This window comes from Nerophis lumbriciformis, linkage group LG02, assembly GCF_033978685.3.
Source record: "Nerophis lumbriciformis linkage group LG02, RoL_Nlum_v2.1, whole genome shotgun sequence".
Classification (NCBI taxonomy): Eukaryota; Metazoa; Chordata; class Actinopteri; order Syngnathiformes; family Syngnathidae; genus Nerophis; species Nerophis lumbriciformis.
Genome location: NC_084549.2, coordinates 59,194,749 through 59,214,879, shown reverse-complemented (window position 1 = coordinate 59,214,879; position 20,131 = coordinate 59,194,749). Strand labels below are relative to the sequence as shown.

The following is a 20,131-nucleotide window of genomic DNA, read 5'->3' as shown; positions in this document are numbered from 1 at the left end:
TTGTCATATAAAGGATCTTTGACTAGCGTTTATTTGCCGAAGGTCCTTCAAAACAGCAAAGCGATTTTGTCATATAAAGGATCTTTGACTCGCGTTTATTTGTAGCACGTCTTTAAAAACAGCATAGCGATTTTTTGATATAAAGGATCTTTGACTAGCGTTTATTTGCCGAAGGTCCTTAAAAACAGCAAAGCGATTTTGTCATATAAAGGATCTTTGACTAGCGTTTATTTTCAGAAGGTCTTTAAAAACAGCATAGCGATTTTGTCATATAAAGGATCTTTGACTAGCGTTTATTTGCCGAAGGTCCTTAAAAACAGCAAAGCGATTTTGTCATATAAAGGATCTTTGACTAGCGTTTATTTGCAGAAGGTACTTAAAAACAGCATAGCGATTTTGTCATATAAAGGATCTTTGACTAGCGTTTATTTGCAGAAGGTCCTTAAAAAACAGCATGGCGATTTCTTTTCATATAAAGGATCTTTGACTCGCGTTTATTTGTAGCACGTCTTTAAAAAAAGCATAGCGATTTTGTAATATAAAGGATCTTTGACTAGCGTTTATTTGCCTAAGGTTCTTAAAAACAGCAAAGCGATTTTGTCGTATAAAGGATCTTTGACTAGCGTTTATTTGCCGAAGGTCCTTAAAAACAGCATAGCGATTTTGTCATATAAAGGATCTTTGACTAGCGTTTATTTGCAGAAGGTCCTTAAAAAACAGCATAGCGATTTTTTTTTTCATATAAAGAATCTTTGACGAGCATTTATTTGCAGCACGTCTTTAAAAACAGCATAGCGATTTTGTCATATAAAGGATCTTTGACTAACGTTTATTTGCAGAAGCTCCTTAAAAACAGCATAGTGATTTTGTTATATTAAGGATCTTTGACTAGTGTTTATTTGCAGCACGTCTTTAAAAACAGCATAGCGATTTTGTCATATAAAGGATCTTTGACTCGCGTTTATTTGCAGCACGTCTTTAAAAACAGCATAGCGATTTTGTCATATAAAGGATCTTTGACTCGCGTTTATTTGCAGCACGTCTTTAAAAACAGCATAGCGATTTTGTCATATAAAGGATCTTTGACTAGCGTTTATTTGCCGAAGGTCCTTAAAAACAGCAAAGCGATTTTGTCATATAAAGGATCTTTGACTAGCGTTTATTTGCAGAAGGTACTTAAAAACAGCATAGCGATTTTGTCATATAAAGGATCTTTGACTAGCGTTTATTTGCAGAAGGTCCTTAAAAAACAGCATGGCGATTTCTTTTCATATAAAGAATCTTTGACAAGCATTTATTTGCAGCACGTCTTTAAAAACAGCATAGCGATTTTATCATATAAAGGATCTTTGACTCGCGTTTATTTGCAGCACGTCTTTAAAAACAGCATAGCAATTTTGTCATATAAAGGATCTTTGACTAGCGTTTATTTGCCGAAGGTCCTTCAAAACAGCAAAGCGATTTTGTCATATAAAGGATCTTTGACTCGCGTTTATTTGTAGCACGTCTTTAAAAACAGCATAGCGATTTTTTCATATAAAGGATCTTTGACTAGCGTTTATTTGCCGAAGGTCCTTAAAAACAGCAAAGCGATTTTGTCATATAAAGGATCTTTGACTAGCGTTTATTTTCAGAAGGTCCTTAAAAACAGCATAGCGATTTTGTCATATAAAGGATCTTTGACTAGCGTTTATTTGCAGAAGGTCCTTAAAAAACAGCATAGCAATTTTTTTTTCATATAAAGAATCTTTGACGAGCATTTATTTGCAGCACGTCTTTAAAAACAGCATAGTGATTTTGTCATATAAAGGATCTTTGACTAGCGTTTATTTGCAGAAGGCCCTTAAAAACATCATAGCTATTTTGTCATATAAAGGATCTTTGACTCGCGTTTATTTGTAGCACGTCTTTAAAAACTGCATAGCGATTTTGTCATATAAAGGATCTTTGACTAGCGTTTATTTGCCGAAGGTCCTTAAAAACAGCAAAGCGATTTTGTCATTGAAGGATCTTTGACTAGCGTTTATTTGCCGAAGGTCCTTAAAAACAGCATAGCGATTTTGTTATATAAAGGATCTTTGACTAGCGTTTATTTGCAGAAGGTACTTAAAAAACAGCATAGCGATTTTTTTTCTTCATATAAAGAATCTTTGACGAGCATTTATTTGCAGCACGTCTTTAAAAACAGCATAGCGATTTTGTCATATAAAGGATCTTTGACTAACGTTTTTTTGCAGAAGCTCCTTAAAAACAGCATAGTGATTTTGTTATATTAAGGATCTTTGACTAGTGTTTATTTGCAGCACGTCTTTAAAAACAGCATAGCGATTTTGTCATATAAAGGATCTTTGACTCGCGTTTATTTGCAGCACGTCTTTAAAAACAGCATAGCGATTTTGTCATATAAAGGATCTTTGACTCGCGTTTATTTGCAGCACGTCTTTAAAAACAGCATAGCGATTTTGTCATATAAAGGATCTTTGACTAGCGTTTATTTGCCGAAGGTCCTTAAAAACAGCAAAGCGATTTTTTCATATAAAGGATCTTTGACTAGCGTTTATTTGCAGAAGGTACTTAAAAACAGCATAGCGATTTTGTCATATAAAGGATCTTTGACTAGCGTTTATTTGCAGAAGGTCCTTAAAAAACAGCATGGCGATTTTTTTTCAAATAAAGAATCTTTGACGAGCATTTATTTGCAGCACGTCTTTAAAAACAGCATAGCGATTTTATCATATAAAGGATCTTTGACTCGCGTTTATTTGCAGCACGTCTTTAAAAACAGCATAGCAATTTTGTCATATAAAGGATCTTTGACTAGCGTTTATTTGCCAAAGGTCCTTCAAAACAGCAAAGCGATTTTGTCATATAAAGGATCTTTGACTCGCGTTTATTTGTAGCACGTCTTTAAAAACAGCAAAGCGATTTTGTCATATAAAGGATCTTTGACTAGCGTTTATTTTCAGAAGGTCCTTAAAAACAGCATAGCGATTTTGTCATATAAAGGATCTTTGACTAGCGTTTATTTGCAGAAGGTCCTTAAAAAACAGCATAGCAATTTTTTTTTCATATAAAGAATCTTTGACGAGCATTTATTTGCAGCACGTCTTTAAAAACAGCATAGTGATTTTGTCATATAAAGGATCTTTGACTAGCGTTTATTTGCAGAAGGCCCTTAAAAACATCATAGCTATTTTGTCATATAAAGGATCTTTGACTCGCGTTTATTTGTAGCACGTCTTTAAAAACTGCATAGCGATTTTGTCATATAAAGGATCTTTGACTAGCGTTTATTTGCCGAAGGTCCTTAAAAACAGCAAAGCGATTTTGTCATTGAAGGATCTTTGACTAGCGTTTATTTGCCGAAGGTCCTTAAAAACAGCATAGCGATTTTGTCATATAAAGGATCTTTGACTAGCGTTTATTTGCAGAAGGTCCTTAAAAAACAGCATAGCGATTTTTTTTTTCATTTAAAGAATCTTTGACGAGCATTTATTTGCAGCACGTCTTTAAAAACAGCATAGCGATTTTGTCATATAAAGGATCTTTGACTAACGTTTTTTTGCAGAAGCTCCTTAAAAACAGCATAGTGATTTTGTTATATTAAGGATCTTTGACTAGTGTTTATTTGCAGCACGTCTTTAAAAACAGCATAGCGATTTTGTCATATAAAGGATCTTTGACTCGCGTTTATTTGCAGCACGTCTTTAAAAACAGCATAGCGATTTTGTCATATAAAGGATCTTTGACTAGCGTTTATTTGCCGAAGGTACTTAAAAACAGCAAAGCGATTTTTTCATATAAAGGATCTTTGACTAGCGTTTATTTGCAGAAGGTACTTAAAAACAGCATAGCGATTTTGTCATATAAAGGATCTTTGACTAGCGTTTATTTGCAGAAGGTCCTTAAAAAACAGCATGGCGATTTTTTTTCAAATAAAGAATCTTTGACGAGCATTTATTTGCAGCACGTCTTTAAAAACAGCATAGCGATTTTGTCATATAAAGGATCTTTGACTAACGTTTTTTTGCAGAAGCTCCTTAAAAACAGCATAGTGATTTTGTTATATTAAGGATCTTTGACTAGTGTTTATTTGCAGCACGTCTTTAAAAACAGCATAGCGATTTTGTCATATAAAGGATCTTTGACTCGCGTTTATTTGCAGCACGTCTTTAAAAACAGCATAGCGATTTTGTCATATAAAGGATCTTTGACTCGCGTTTATTTGCAGCACGTCTTTAAAAACAGCATAGCGATTTTTTCATATAAAGGATCTTTGACTAGCGTTTATTTGCAGAAGGTACTTAAAAACAGCATAGCGATTTTGTCATATAAAGGATCTTTGACTAGCGTTTATTTGCAGAAGGTCCTTAAAAAACAGCATGGCGATTTTTTTTCAAATAAAGAATCTTTGACGAGCATTTATTTGCAGCACGTCTTTAAAAACAGCATAGCGATTTTGTCATATAAAGGATCTTTGACTAACGTTTTTTTGCAGAAGCTCCTTAAAAACAGCATAGTGATTTTGTTATATTAAGGATCTTTGACTAGTGTTTATTTGCAGCACGTCTTTAAAAACAGCATAGCGATTTTGTCATATAAAGGATCTTTGACTCGCGTTTATTTGCAGCACGTCTTTAAAAACAGCATAGCGATTTTGTCATATAAAGGATCTTTGACTCGCGTTTATTTGCAGCACGTCTTTAAAAACAGCATAGCGATTTTGTCATATAAAGGATCTTTGACTAGCGTTTATTTGCCGAAGGTACTTAAAAACAGCAAAGCGATTTTTTCATATAAAGGATCTTTGACTAGCGTTTATTTGCAGAAGGTACTTAAAAACAGCATAGCGATTTTGTCATATAAAGGATCTTTGACTAGCGTTTATTTGCAGAAGGTCCTTAAAAAACAGCATGGCGATTTTTTTTCAAATAAAGAATCTTTGACGAGCATTTATTTGCAGCACGTCTTTAAAAACAGCATAGCGATTTTATCATATAAAAGATCTTTGACTCGCGTTTATTTGCAGCACGTCTTTAAAAACAGCATAGCAATTTTGTCGTATAAAGGATCTTTGACTAGCGTTTATTTGCCGAAGGTCCTTCAAAACAGCAAAGCGATTTTGTCATATAAAGGATCTTTGACTCGCGTTTATTTGTAGCACGTCTTTAAAAACAGCATAGCGATTTTGTCATATAAAGGATCTTTGACTAGCGTTTATTTGCCGAAGGTCCTTAAAAACAGCAAAGCGATTTTTTTCATATAAAGGATCTTTGACTAGCGTTTATTTTCAGAAGGTCCTTAAAAACAGCATAGCGATTTTGTCATATAAAGGATCTTTGACTAGCGTTTATTTGCAGAAGGTCCTTAAAAAACAGCATAGCGATTTTTTTTCATATAAAGAATCTTTGACGAGCATTTATTTGCAGCACGTCTTTAAAAACAGCATAGCGATTTTGTCATATAAAGGATCTTTGACTAGCGTTTATTTGCAGAAGGCCCTTAAAAACATCATAGCTATTTTGTCATATAAAGGATCTTTGACTCGCGTTTATTTGTAGCACGTCTTTAAAAACAGCATAGCGATTTTGTCATATAAAGGATCTTTGACTCGCGTTTATTTGCCGAAGGTCCTTAAAAACAGCAAAGCGATTTTGTCATATAAAGGATCTTTGACTAGCGTTTATTTTCAGAAGGTCCTTAAAAACAGCATAACGATTTTGTCTTTTAAAGGATCTTTGAGTAGCATTTATTTGCAGAAGGTCCTTAAAAAGAGTATAGCGATTGTCATATAAAGGACCTTTGACTCGTGTTTATTTGCAGCACGTCTTTAAAAACAGCATAGCGATTTTGTCATATAAAGGATCTTTGACTAGCGTTTATTTGCAGAAGGTCCTTAAAAACAGCATAACGATTTTGTCATATAAAGGATCTTTGATTCGTGTTTATTTGCAGCACGGTACTTTTTCGTATAGGGAAGATCTTTGAGAAGTTTAGTTTTTGCAGTTGCTCCTGAAAAACAGATGACCAAGTTATTTGACTAGTGTTTTTTTTTTTGCAGCACGTCATTAAAAACAGCACAGCGCTTCTAAATCTTTGACATGCCTTAATGTAGTAAATCCTTAAAAACAGTGATTATGTCGTATAGAGGATCTTTGACCATGTTCTGTATGTCCTGGTAAAAACAGAGCGCTACGGTCATGTAAAGGATCCTTGAATAGCTTTTTTGCAATCGATTCTTTAAAAAATAGCACTTCTGTCTTATAAAGGATCTTTGAATATAATTTGCACAGCACTTTTATCATATAGGGAAGATCTTTTTTTTTTGTTTTTCTGCAGTTGCTCCGGTTAAACTGAAGAGCTCTTTTGTTAGAAAGAGGTGCTTTGGCTTGTGTTTTTTTGCAGCATGTCTTTAAAAACAGCACAGTGCTTTTTGTCTTAAAAAAGTCATTTGACAAGCCTTAATACAGTAGGTCCTTAAAAACAGCAGAGTGGTTTTTTTTTCTTCATATTGAAGATCTTTGACCATGTTTTTGCTGTCGGTCCTGGTAAAAGCAAAGCGCTACGGTCATATAGAGGATCTTTTTTGCAGTCGATCCTCAAAAACAACAAAGATCTCTGACAAGCTTTTTGCAGTTGCTCAGTGCTCTTCTGCTACATATGAGCTCTTCGACCAAGTTCTTTAACTGGTGTTTTTTTGCAGCATGTCTTTAAAAATAGCAAAGTGCTTTAGTTTTACAGACGATTTTTTGACAAGCCTTAATGCAGTCGGCCCTCAAAAACAGCAGAGGTTTTTTTTCATATTGAAGATCTTTGACCGTGTTTTTGCTGTAGGTCCTGGTAAAAGCAAAGCGCTGAGGTCATAAAGAGGATCTGTGACTAGCTTTTTTGCAGTCGATCCTCAAAAACAGCAGAGTTGCTTTTGTTATATGAAGGATCTTTGACTATATTTGCAACACGTCTTAGAAAAACGGCATAGTGTTTTTGGTCAAATAGAGAAGATCTTTGACATGCTTTTTACAGTCGCTCCTGAAGAACAGAAGTGCTCTTCTTTTACATAGAGCTCTTTGACCAAGTTCTTTAACTGGTGTTTTTTTGCAGCACCTCTTTAAAAACAGCATAGCACTTCTGTCTTTGACGATCTTTGAAGATCTTTGACAAGTCTAAGTGCAGTAGGTCCTTAAAAACAGCAGCATATTTAGGATCTTTGACAATGTTTTTTTCTGTAAGTTCTGGTAAAAGCAAAGTGCTATCCTCAAAAACAACAAAGTGCGTCTTTTATAATAAGGCTATATTTTTTGCAACACGTCTTTAAAAACGGCAACGTGCTCTCGTCAAATAGAGAAAATATTTTTAAAAAGCTTTTTACTGTCGCTCCTGAAAAACAGATGTGCTCTTTTGTTACATAGGAGCTCTTTGACCAAGATCTTTGTTGCAAGCATATCTTTAAAAACAGCACAGTGCTTCTGTCATTGAGATCTGTGACAAGCCTTAGGGCCTTAAAAACAGTAGAGTGAATTTTGTCATATAAAAGAACTTTAAAAAATGTGAAGGATCTTTGACTGTAATTTTTTTGAAAATGTCTTATTTTTTTACGGTAACATGTCTTTAAAAAAATCAGCACAGCTCTTTTGTCATAAAGGAGAAGCTCTTTGACAAGTTTTTTTGCAGTCACTCCTGAACAACATAAGAGCTATTCTGTTACATAGAGGCTCTTTGACTCGGTTTTAGTTTTTGTTAGTGTATTTGCATTAAGTCCCTTAAAACAGCATAGAGCTACTTCATATAGAGGCTCTTGGACAAGCATTTTTGCAGCAAGTCTGTGAAAACCGCAGGATTTTTGACCGGCATAAAGACTGTGTTTTAATGCATTAATTTAGAAGTACTTAAAAATGTATTGGCCACTTGTTGAGATAAAAATGGGCAGCTATGCATGATAAATAAGAATAATACTAAAGGGAGTCCTGTAGCGTTCTAAAAAAGCATTCCCCAGAAAGGCATGTTATTTTAAAACATGCAGAAGTTCCTCTTCACTTATTTACACCAGGCTGACAGTAATGCACGCGAGAAGAAGGTCAGGAGAGCGAAGCACTGCAGCACTTATCCGCTGAGTGAAATATGACCGAAATTAAAGTGAAACAAAAAAAAAAGATAGTATGGCTCAATAGGAGAAAACTCCTCACTAAACCTTATTAAGCGAATTAACACAACCCACCAGCGGAAGTAGCGGCGAAGAAGCGATTGTTGCTTCAGGTCTCATCAGACATATTGAAGACATTTGTACTTGTAATCTAATCAGCATTTAAGACATTTTTTTTGCGAGACTTGGTACTTGGAACATTATTACTTTTTAATCACCTGCAGCTGCCCCAAAGCAATTAAAACAAAATGTTTTTATCTGGGTTTTTTTGTAATGTTGCAACATCACCATGCTACCTACAAGACCCGAAGGGGGTTATTAGAAGTGCTCTGAGAGGTCTTTAAGGCCATTGGACTGTACTTTCTTTCAGGGAGAACAAGTCGAGTAGTAGGATTAGGAATCATACGGACACAAGTCCTGGGACACACTTCTTAATTAACAAATAACTTATTGAGAAGCCGGATAAGAACCTTTAGTTGTTCCCTGTTCATCTCATCAAGACATTTAGAACAAGTGTATGCTTTGTGGGAAGAGGTATGCATGCTTGGAGGAGTTTGGTGTGGAAGAACAAGCCCAATGTACTTGAACAGCTAACAGCTAAACAGCTCTTAACAAAGACCTCTTAAAGGGAAACATTATCACCAGACCTATGTAAGCGTCAATATATACCTTGACGTTGCAGAAAAAAGACCTTTTTTTTTTTAAACCGATTTCCGAACTCTAAATGGGTGAATTTTGGCGAATTAAACGCCTTTCTATTATTCGCTCTCGGAGCGATGACGTCACATCGGGAAGCAATCCGCCATTTTCTCACTTTCGTCGGTGTGTTGTCGGAGGGTGTAACAACACGAACAGGGACGGATTCAAGTTGCACCAGTGGCCCAAAGATGCGAAAGTGGCAAGAAATTGGACGAAATTTGTTCAAAATACGAGGCTGTGGGGAAAGCCGACGAAATGGTCAGTCGTTTGTTCTGCACACTTTACCGACGAAAGCTATGCTACGACAGAGATGGCAAGAATGTGTGGATATCCTGCGACACTCAAAGCAGATGCTGACATCAACTCCAAAACTGGACAGATCAGCTTTCAGGAAAAGAGAGCGGATGAGGGTATGTCTACAGAATATATTAATTGATGAAAACTTTATTCATTACTCGCGGTTTTACGTAAATTATTATACATAAACTGTGTTTACCAATAATTTAGCTTAAAAACATTTATTTTTTTCAATCATTCGATTGCATTCGGGTAGTCTTGTGTAATGCAGTATTTTGTGTCTATTTAGGTATGGTTAACCTGAGTGCTGAAATCGTGGAAAAATATATGTTCTTAGCGCGCCTGAAATGGGCTGTCTGCACTCTCAAAGTGCATGTTGTTGCCAAATGTATTTCATATGCTGTAAACCTAGTTCATAGTTGTTAGTTTCCTTTAATGCCAAACAAACACATACCAATCGTTGGTTAGAAGGCGATCGCCGAATTCGTCCTCGCTTTCTCCCGTGTCGCTGGCTGTCGTGTCGTTTTCGTCGGTTTCGCTTGCATACGGTTCAAACCGATATGGCTCAATAGCTTCAGTTTCTTCTTCAATTTCGTTACCTGCCTCCACACTACAACCATCCGTTTCAATACGTGCGTAATCTGTTGAATCGCTTAAGCCGCTGAAATCCGAGTCTGAATCCGAGCTAATGTCGCTATATCTTGCTGTTCTATGTGCCATGTTTGTTTGTATTGGCATCACTGTGTGACGTCACAGGAAAATGGACGGGTGTATATAACGATGGTTAAAATCAGGCACTTTGAAGCTTTTTTTAGGGATATTGCGTGATGGGTAAAATTTTGAAAAAACTAAGCCACTGGGAACTGATTTTTAATGGTTTTAACCCTTCTGAAATTGTGATAATGTTCCCCTTTAACATCAAATGGTCTGGAACACCACTTGAGAATTGTACCAACCCTGTCTACCTTGGCGTAACCCTGAACCGCACCCTCTCCTTCAAGGAACACATCAAAAACACTGAACTGAAAGTCAGCTCCCGAAACAACATCTTACAGAAACTGACAAATTCCAAATGGGGAGCCACAGCACACACACTAAGATGTACTGCTTTGGCCCTGTGCTATTCCTCGGCGGAGTATGCATGTCCTGTCTGGGAGAGATCAACCCATGCCAAGAAACTCGACCCAGCACTGAACAACACCTGGCGCTTGATCACTGGTTGCTTGAAGCCTACCAACCTGAACAACCTACATCTCCTCGCTGGTATCGCCCCTGCAGACGTGAGACGGGAAGTTGCCAGCCGAGTAGAGTTCACAAAAGCTACCAGTGATGAACGCCTCCTCCTCTATGGACGTGAACCCTCAGCCCAACGTCTGAAGTCAAGGAGAAGCTTCCTCAGCAATGTCCAGCCCCTAACAACATCTCGGGAAGAAACCAGACTCCAGCTATGGACACAAAAATTAGAGAAAGACCCCCCTCCTATTGACATGGGAATCCCCCCTTTTGAAGACCTGCCCCCCAGGTCAGAAACACCGTGGGTCCAGTGGAAGACACTAAACCGCCTGAGAACAGGAACAGGGCGATCAAAAGCTGCTATGGCCAGATGGGGCTACAAAACCGGCCCAACCACCTGCGAATGCGGAGAAGAGGACCACACGATGCAGCACTGCCTTGTCTGTCCTCTGCTACTCAACCAGTGCAGCTTAAAAGATCTCGCAGAGTTCAACAACAATGCAAAAGACTGTGTAAAGAAATGGGAAACTGTCATATAACCAACCACATGCTTCAAAGACATGAAAAGAAGAAGCTAAACAGCAGCATGTGTCTCAGTAGAAAGACAAAAAGCTGTCGTGGCTTCTGTAAAGCTGAAGTTTCCTCTTAATGTTTGTTTATGCCATGCAGGACAACATTTTAAAAAATTAATAAAGCAACAATCAACATTTTAGTAGGTGAGGGAGGCAATACAAACATTATTTACATTGTCGTAAGTTTATTATTTTGTATTTTGGATGGTATTACAGAATAGACAAGTTCATTTAGTTCAAAAAGAGACATTTGGATATTATAACATCTAGTTAAAGTAAAAAATAATATTTCCTTAATAACAGTAGAATTGTCAATTTTTTTGCAAACTATTCTTTTTTTTAAATTAAAAATTATTATTACATTACATTTTTTTCAAAGTAAGTATCATTTTGAATATTCTTTTACATTTTTTAGTTTTTAAACTTTGTTAAACATATACAATAGACTTAAAATTTGCTGGACAATACAAATTTTTGCCGATAAACTGTATCATTGTCAGCATTTTTTTGAGTCCAAATAGGCAATAATGTAAATGGTCTGTATTTATCTAACACTTAACTATATACGGAATGATACCCAAAGCGCTTTACATTATGCATCACATTCACCCATTCACACCCTGAAGGCGATTCAATGAATTTTAATATATAATAATAATAATAATAATAATTATGCAAATATTCTTTTCAAATGCAACAAACTTTGGATTTCTTGTCAGTATTTTATTAATAACTTATAAAAACGTAAACAAACAATATAAATAAATAGACCCTCAATCTCTGTTCGCACAAAATACACTTCAATAAATATTGAACATCTTTAAGTGCAGTTTTTACACGGTTAAAATACTGGGTTTGGTGGTTTGTTTTGTTGTATTTTTTGTTGTTGCTATCACTTTACAACAAATTAGGCTTGTTCGTCCGTGTTGATGGGCTCTTCTTGCTCACTCGTTTGAAGACTGGCTTTGATCATCTTTTTTTTTTTCCTCCTATTTTGTTAACTTGGGGTGCGGGTCGCGAATAGCAAAGCATACACTCTGCAAATCCTGTGTGTGTGAGCTAGCGGTCAAAGTCCATTCAAAGTCATCCACAAAGTTTGTGGATGACTGTTCATTTGATTCTGTTATCGAGCAAACACGCTCAGATGCTAAGAGCGACGCACAGAGTGAACCCTCTGGCACCCTGTTTGAAAGGAACATTGCAATTTACCGATGACTGCAAAGATTTTTCGACTTCATTTTTATTTATTGTTCAATTATTTGATTTCTTCGACCCAGGCCTAACATTTGCACACAAAAAACACCTGACCTAAAATAAACATTTGACCAGAACTGCACGTCCTCCGCTACTTTACATTAAGAAACATGGTAGTTTGTGTGAACTTTTTTAACTGAACTCTGTGTTTCTCATACATTTATATCCAAAACATTTGGACCACCACAAATAGACTTGCTATCTGTTTGCACTTGCTCATAAACCCATGGTCACCGGACTGTGTGGATTAAAGAATCTTTGGGCACCTCATGATCTGATTACGATTCAAGGGCTACGATTCATTGATAAAATCGATTATTTATACATGATCTATAAGTATTATACGGTATATTGTTAATATATTGTATACTATTACATATATTCTAAATATATTACATTTGATTATTAATAATAATAGCATGTCTACAAGGCACCTTCTTTGGCTACGGACAATTTCATTATTGCACCAAGAAAAATTCCTAGTTTGTGAACCCGTTCTCAAACAATGGCAATAAAACTATTCTGATTCTGATTCTGATTATTGCGTCATTTCCGGTTGTTAAATGTTAGTCCACACAGCACGGATATATACAGGTAAAAGCCAGTAAATTAGAATATTTTGAAAAACTTGATTTATTTCAGTAATTGCATTCAAAAGGTGTAACTTGTACATTATATTTATTCATTGCACACAGACTGATGCATTCAAATGTTTATTTCATTTAATTTTGATGATTTGAAGTGGCAACAAATGAAAATCCAAAATTCCGTGTGTCACAAAATTAGAATATTACTTAAGGCTAATACAAAAAAGGGATTTTTAGAAATGTTGGCCAACTGAAAAGTATGAAAATGAAAGATATGAGCATGTACAATACTCATTACTTGGTTGGAGCTCCTTTTGCCTCAATTACTGCGTTAATGCGGCGTGGCATGGAGTCGATGAGTTTCTGGCACTGCTCAGGTGTTATGAGAGCCCAGGTTGCTCTGATAGTGGCCTTCAACTCTTCTGCGTTTTTGGGTCTGGCATTCTGCATCTTCCTTTTCACAATACCCCACAGATTTTCTATGGGGCTAAGGTCAGGGGAGTTGGCGGGCCAATTTAGAACATAAATACCATGGTCCGTAAACCAGGCACGGGTAGATTTTGCGCTGTGTGCAGGCGCCAAGTCCTGTTGGAACTTGAAATCTCCATCTCCATAGAGCAGGTCAGCAGCAGGAAGCATGAAGTGCTCTAAAACTTGCTGGTAGACGGCTGCGTTGACCCTGGATCTCAGGAAACAGAGTGGACCGACACCAGCAGATGCCATGGCACCCCAAACCATCACTGATGGTTTGGGTTGGTTTGGTTTGCATTTCCTTTGGAAATCGAGGTCCCAGAGTCTGGAGGAAGACAGGAGAGGCACAGGATCCACGTTGCCTGAAGTCTAGTGTAAAGTTTCCACCATCAGTGATGGTTTGGGGTGCCATGTCATCTGCTGGTGTCGGTCCACTCTGTTTCCTGAGATCCAGGGTCAACGCAGCCGTCTACCAGCAAGTTTTAGAGCACTTCATGCTTCCTGCTGCTGACCTGCTCTATGGAGATGGAGATTTCATGTTCCAACAGGACTTGGCGCCTGCACACAGCGCAAAATCTACCCGTGCCTGGTTTACGGACTATGGTATTTCTGTTCTCAATTGGCCCGCCAACTCCCCTGACCTTAGCCCCATAGAAAATCTGTGGGGTATTGTGAAAAGGAAGATGCAGAATGCCAGACCCAAAAACGCAGAAGAGTTGAAGGCCACTATCAGAGCAACCTGGGCTCTCATAACACCTGAGCAGTGCCAGAAACTCATCGACTCCATGCCACGCCGCATTAACGCAGTAATTGAGGCAAAAGGAGCTCCAACCAAGTATTGAGTATTGTACATGCTCATATTTTTCATTTTCATACTTTTCAGTTAGCCAACATTTCTAAAAATCCCTTTTTTGTATTAGCCTTAAGTAATATTCTAATTTTGTGACACACGGAATTTTGGATTTTCATTTGTTGCCACTTCAAATCATCAAAATTAAATGAAATAAACATTTGAATGCATCAGTCTGTGTGCAATGAATAAATATAATGTACAAGTTACACCTTTTGAATGCAATTACTGAAATAAATCAAGTTTTTCAAAATATTCTAATTTACTGGCTTTTACCTGTATATGGAAGATTAGACACGGGAGAACTGTAGCTGCCTGTTAAGTGATAAAATAAATACATGTCTCTACTTGGCGAGCAGGCATCCTTTATTTAATGTTCTTGCCTTCTATAACCACAGAATGTTCAGACACTTTGACCCCAGTCGCTATAAACGTACTGCTTCAAGACATGTGTCATCTATCTACTTATAAATATCTATAGCTGAAGGTGCTGCTTGGTGACGGCTGCATTGTATGGATATTATTGTCTCACCTGACCTTTTAACCTACTTGCTAAATCCCTCTTCTTTGCTGTAACGCGCTTCCTAACTTCCTATTAGCCTTCAGTTGAAGTGTAGAAAGCATTTATTCTCCCTTTGTTTCACTACTTCACATTCAAGCTGGCATAGCGCCGCAGTTAACATAGCTTGTCCTCCCCTGCTTGTACATCCGCGCTAACGTAAAATAATGAATTTACAGAACATTAAACATTGACGCATTTTAAAACTGTATTACTTTTTTTAACGTTCGTCAATAATCAATATTTGTACATCGATTGAAGAATCGTCCACGTTCTCATCGTGAAGCATCGGAGAACTGATCATTTTTCCCACCTCTCGTGTGAATGTAGCTTGTCGTTTAAACCTCGTACAGTAGATTGCTTCTTAACACACCTTACATGCCCCCGGACTGCCAGAGAATAAGAAGACACAGCAGGAGGCATCAACAGCTGTGTTTCCTCAGCGATATTTCCAAAATTTCGACAAAGTACATTTGCGACTTGTAGGTGTTTCCATTAAAGGGTGTTTTGTGTCATCGTAATTCTACTGAAATCTCGTCCGGCGAGCCTCCATTTTGAGGAAGATGTACGTTTTGCGATTCCATGGTTTTGGAGCTGTGATTACAATTGCAGCCACTGCTGTTGCAGTGATTGTCCATCGAAGACGAAGGCAGCGGCTGATCGCTCAAAGGCAACATCCTTACAGATGGCCCGGTATCGCCTCGCTCCCTCGGGGCGACCGATCGGAAGCCCTAGTTTTCCTGAATTGGCGCACCGCCGCTTCGGTGTTTTAGGTGCCCTGTAAATGCAAACAACGTGTTTCCATCGTGCTTTTACGCCACACATTTTTGATATCGAAACTAGAGATGTCCGATAATATCGGCCGATAAATGCTTTAAAATGTAATATCGGAAATTATGGGTATCGGTTTCAACCTCCCGATTTTCCCGGGAGACTCCCGAATTTCAGTGCTCCTCCCGAAAATCTCCCGGGGCAACCATTCTCACGAATTTCTCCCGGGTGGAACAACAATATTGGGGGCGTGCCTTAAAGGCACTGCCTTTAGCGTCCTCCACAACCTGTCGTCACGTCCGCTTTTCCTCCATACAAACAGCGTGCCGGCCCAGTCACATTATATATGCGGCTTCTAAACACTCACACTGAGGGTGGCCGTGTAAACAACTTTAACACTGTTACAAATATGCGCCACACTGTGAACCCACCCACACCAAAGAAGAATGACAAACACATTTGGGGAGAACATCCGCACCGTAACACAACATAAACACAACAGAACAAACACCCTGAACCCCTTGCAGCACTAACTCCCCCCCCACCCCCCTCTCCCGAATTCGGAGGTCTCAAGGTTGGCAAGTATGCTCTAGTATACTCTGGACTGAAGCTGTGTGCCTTCATTGTTTTTGTAGCTGTTGTTTTGAGGCATGTTTTAAAAAAATAAAAAAATAATGCACTTTGTGAAAGTCAAAGTATAGTATTTCCCATAGTTGTAGTGGGTATCAGGATTATCTCAGGGAGAGCATGTCCCAGATTCCAAGCTACTGTTTTGAGCCATGTTAAAAAAAAATAATGCACTTGGGACTTCAATAATAAATATGGCAGTGCCTTGTTGGCACTTTTTTCCATAACTGGAGTTGAGGTTGTTCTCTTATTTTGGAAAACCTTGTTTTTGATTGATTGATTGAAACGTGTATTAGTAGATTGCACAGTACAGTACATATTCCGTACAATTGACCACTAAATGGTCACACCCGAATAAGTTTTTCAACTTGTTTAAGTCGGGGTCCACGTTAATCAATTCATGGTAAAGTTACATTGTTTAATGCATCTAGCGGGGCATCACAACAAAATTAGGCATAATAATGTGTTAATTCCACTACTGTATATATCGGTATCGGTTGATATCGGAATCGGTAATTAAAGGGGAACATTATCACAATTTCAGAAGGGTTAAAACCATTAAAAATCAGTTCCCAGTGGCTTATTTTATTTTTCGAAGTTTTTTTCAAAATTTTACCCATCACGCAATATCCCTAAAAAAAGCTTCAAAGTGCCTGATTTTAACCATCGTTATATACACCTGTCCATTTTCCTGTGATGTCACACAGTGATGCCAATACAAACAAACATGGCGGGTAGAACAGCAGGGTATAGCGACATTAGCTCGGATTCAGACTCGGATTTCAGCGGCTTAAGCGATTCAACAGATTACGAATGTATTGAAACGGATGATTGTAGTCTGGAGGCAGGTAGCGAAAACGAAATTGAAGAAGAAACTGAAGCTATTGAGCCATATCGGTTTGAACCGTATGCAAGCGAAACCGACGAAAACGACACGACAGCCAGCGACACGGGAGAAAGCGAGGACGAATTCGGCGATCGCCTTCTAACCAACGATTGGTATGTGTTTGTTTGGCATTAAAGGAAACAAACAACTATGAACTAGGTTTACAGCATATGAAATACATTTGGCAACAACATGCACTTTGAGAATGCAGACAGCCCAGTTTTCATCAATTAATATATTCTGTAGACATACCCTCATCCGCTCGCAGATTTCTTTGACTTTATCGTTGGAAATGGATCTGCTTTGAGTGTCGCAGGATATCCACACATTCTTGCCATCTCTGTCGTCGCATAGCTTTCGTCGGTAAAGTGTGCGGAACAAACGTCCAATTTCTTGCCACTTTCGCATCTTTGGGCCACTGGTGCAACTTGAATCCTTCCCTATTCGTGTTGTTAAACCCTCCGACAACACACCGACGAGTCATGATGTCTCCAAGGTACGGAAAACAGTCGAAAAAACGGAAAATAACAGAGCTGATTTGACTCGGTGTTTGAGAAAATGGCGGATTGCTTCCCAATGTGACGTCACGTTGTGACGTCATCGCTCCAAGAGCGAATAATAGAAAGGCGTTTAGTTCGCCAAAATTCACCCATTTAGAGTTCGGAAATCGGTTAAAAAAATATATGGTCTTTTTTCTGCAACATCAAGGTATATATTGACGCTTACATAGGTCTGGTGATAATGTTCCCCTTTAAGAGTTGGACAATATCGGAATCTCGGCAAAAAAGCCATTATCGGACATCTCTAATCGAAACGTTTGACAAACCATCTCATGTGAACGTAAAAATGTTTAAGCGATATTTGCGAGGTTTTTCGAAATATGGGTGTTACTATTACCAGTTTCTTATTGCGATATGAAGGTTTTGCGCATTTTTAGTGGTAATGGGAACGCAGCTAGTCTTGCCAACTTAAGCACTTTGTTGACCCTTCCAGATTCTGTTTTTCACAAAGGCAACTAGCGGTGAATCTAGTTGAATCTTTTTCTGGTCCTGTTGGACACTTTTGTATAAAGCCGCACAAAATGCTGCTACAAGACTTTTTGAAAAAGGACAAAGAACTCATTTAAATGCTTTTTGACTCGCTCCCGGCATTTGCCACTGAAAGCAGTTGTGCGCGGCTATAAAGCTCTGCTCAGCCGACTGGAAGCTTCCTGCCTGGAACCACATGGCACTTGCTGTAATCTTTGGCAGCGTGCAAACGACGCTGCTTGCTCGAGAGCCAGATATATGAGCAGAAAAAGAGCTCAAATGCTGTACATAAACAGTTTAGAGTGGGCAATCTGACATTCCAGTTTGAAATGTCAGATTAAATGATGGTGTAGTTGCATGCTCGGTGAGCATGTGACTTTGGCAAGCAAATGAGCCAGGATGCAGCAGATGTCTCTCTATTTGGGAGGCATAAAAATGGCAGAATCTTTTACTGGAGCCTCCACCAGCAAGCCCGCATGTGTAAAAAAAAAAAAAAAAAAAAGACACAACCAGAGTGTGTGGTGACTGTCCCAGTACAACCCCACTCTACCTTGAAGGAAGACACGCTTCCAGAAGATTCTGCCGACATGGATTCCCCCCAGGAAGACCAGATTCGAGAGGATGAGCATGGCGGTGGAGAAGGCCAAGAGGAACGCGGCGCAGCGCCTCCTTGTTGCCGCAGAGAAATGCCGCTCCTGGGAAATCAGCGCACAAATAAGTGAAGTGCCGGGGAAGCACCGGAGAGCGTGACTGTTAAATGTGGGAGACGCCGAGCACCAATAAAAATGTGTCGTGCACGTACGGCGGACCTGTTGCTCTGAGGAGGTTAACCTTTTCCACAGAGCAAAAGGGAGAACGATGCGGAAAATGTATCACAAACAAGACTTTTGCTCACCTGAATATCACACCTTGACAGCATCCAAGCTGTTTGGGTGTGTGCGCGCGTTCACTGTAACCACACCACTCTTTTTTCAAATGTAGGAAAGATTTGATCTCCACATAACCCTTTCAAGTCAACTATCATTCAAAGCACGGGTGTCCAAAGTGCAGTCCCGGGGGCCTTTTTTGGGGCCTTTTTGATTTGATAGACAATCCATTGCTAAGTACCGCCAATTTTGTTTGTTGGCGGTTATGTTTTTCCAATCAATCTTGCTCCAAATATTCTAAAGGTGAGTACAGTTGTCCCCTGATAGGTGAATTTCCGCAAAGGACCGTAGTATTTCTTATTCATCCATCCATCCATCCATTTTCTACCGTTAATCCCTTCGGGGTCGCAGGGGGCGCTGGAGCCTATCTCAGCTACAATCGGGCGGAAGGCGGGGTACACCCTGGACAAGTTGCCACCTCATCACAGGGCCAACACAGATAGACAGACAACATTCACACTCACATTCACACACTAGGGCCAATTTAGTGTTGCCAATCAACCTATCCCCAGGTGCATGTTTTTGGAGGTGGGAGGAATATATAAATCCAATATTTTCATAGTTAGCCCATAAAAAACCTGCTTACAAGCTTAGTAATACGATTTAAAACATTATTAAAGCCATGTAAACATAAAATAATAAATTTTGCTCAATCTAAAAAAAAACATATACAGTATTTTTCGGACTATAAGTCGCAGTTTTTTTCATAGTTTAGCCGGGGGTGCGACTTATACTCAGGAGCGACTTATGTGTGAAATTATTAACACATTAGCGTAAAATATCAAATAATATTATTTAGCTCATTCACGTAAGAGACTAGACGTATAAGATTTCATGGGATTTAGCGATTAAGAGTGACAGATTGTTTGGTAAACGTATAGCATGTTCTATATGTTATAGTTATTTGAATGACTCTTACCATAATATGTTACATTAACATACCAGGCACGTTCTCAGTTGGTTATTTATGCCTCATATAACGTACACTTATTCAGCCTGTTGTTCACTATTCTTTATTTATTTTTAAATTGCCTTTCAAATGTATATTCTTGGTGTTGGCTTTTATCAAATACATTTCCCCCAAAAATGCGACTCCAGTGCGACTTATATATGTTTTTTTCCTTCTTTATTATGCATTTTCGGCAGGTGCGACTTATACTTGTAGGGATTAGGGATACATATCGTTAAGATTTTATCGATACGATACCTTTACCGGTATTAAGTGGTACTC

The 20,131-nt window shown here is 38.4% G+C and overlaps 1 protein-coding gene across 2 annotated transcripts in view; it reads right to left on the bottom strand.

Moving 5' to 3' along the window:
* Nucleotides 1-20,131, bottom strand: part of hhat (hedgehog acyltransferase) — a 193,883-nt gene that overhangs the window by 135,800 nt on the left and 37,952 nt on the right. For both annotated transcript variants that reach the window (XR_009815778.2, XM_061965759.2), the window contains exon 11: nucleotides 18,525-18,669. Coding sequence is in view for 1 of the 2 variants with exons in the window: in XM_061965759.2 (XP_061821743.2) it covers nucleotides 18,525-18,669 (145 nt within the window). In the remaining variant the exon portion in view is untranslated. The remainder of the gene's footprint in view (nucleotides 1-18,524; nucleotides 18,670-20,131) is intronic.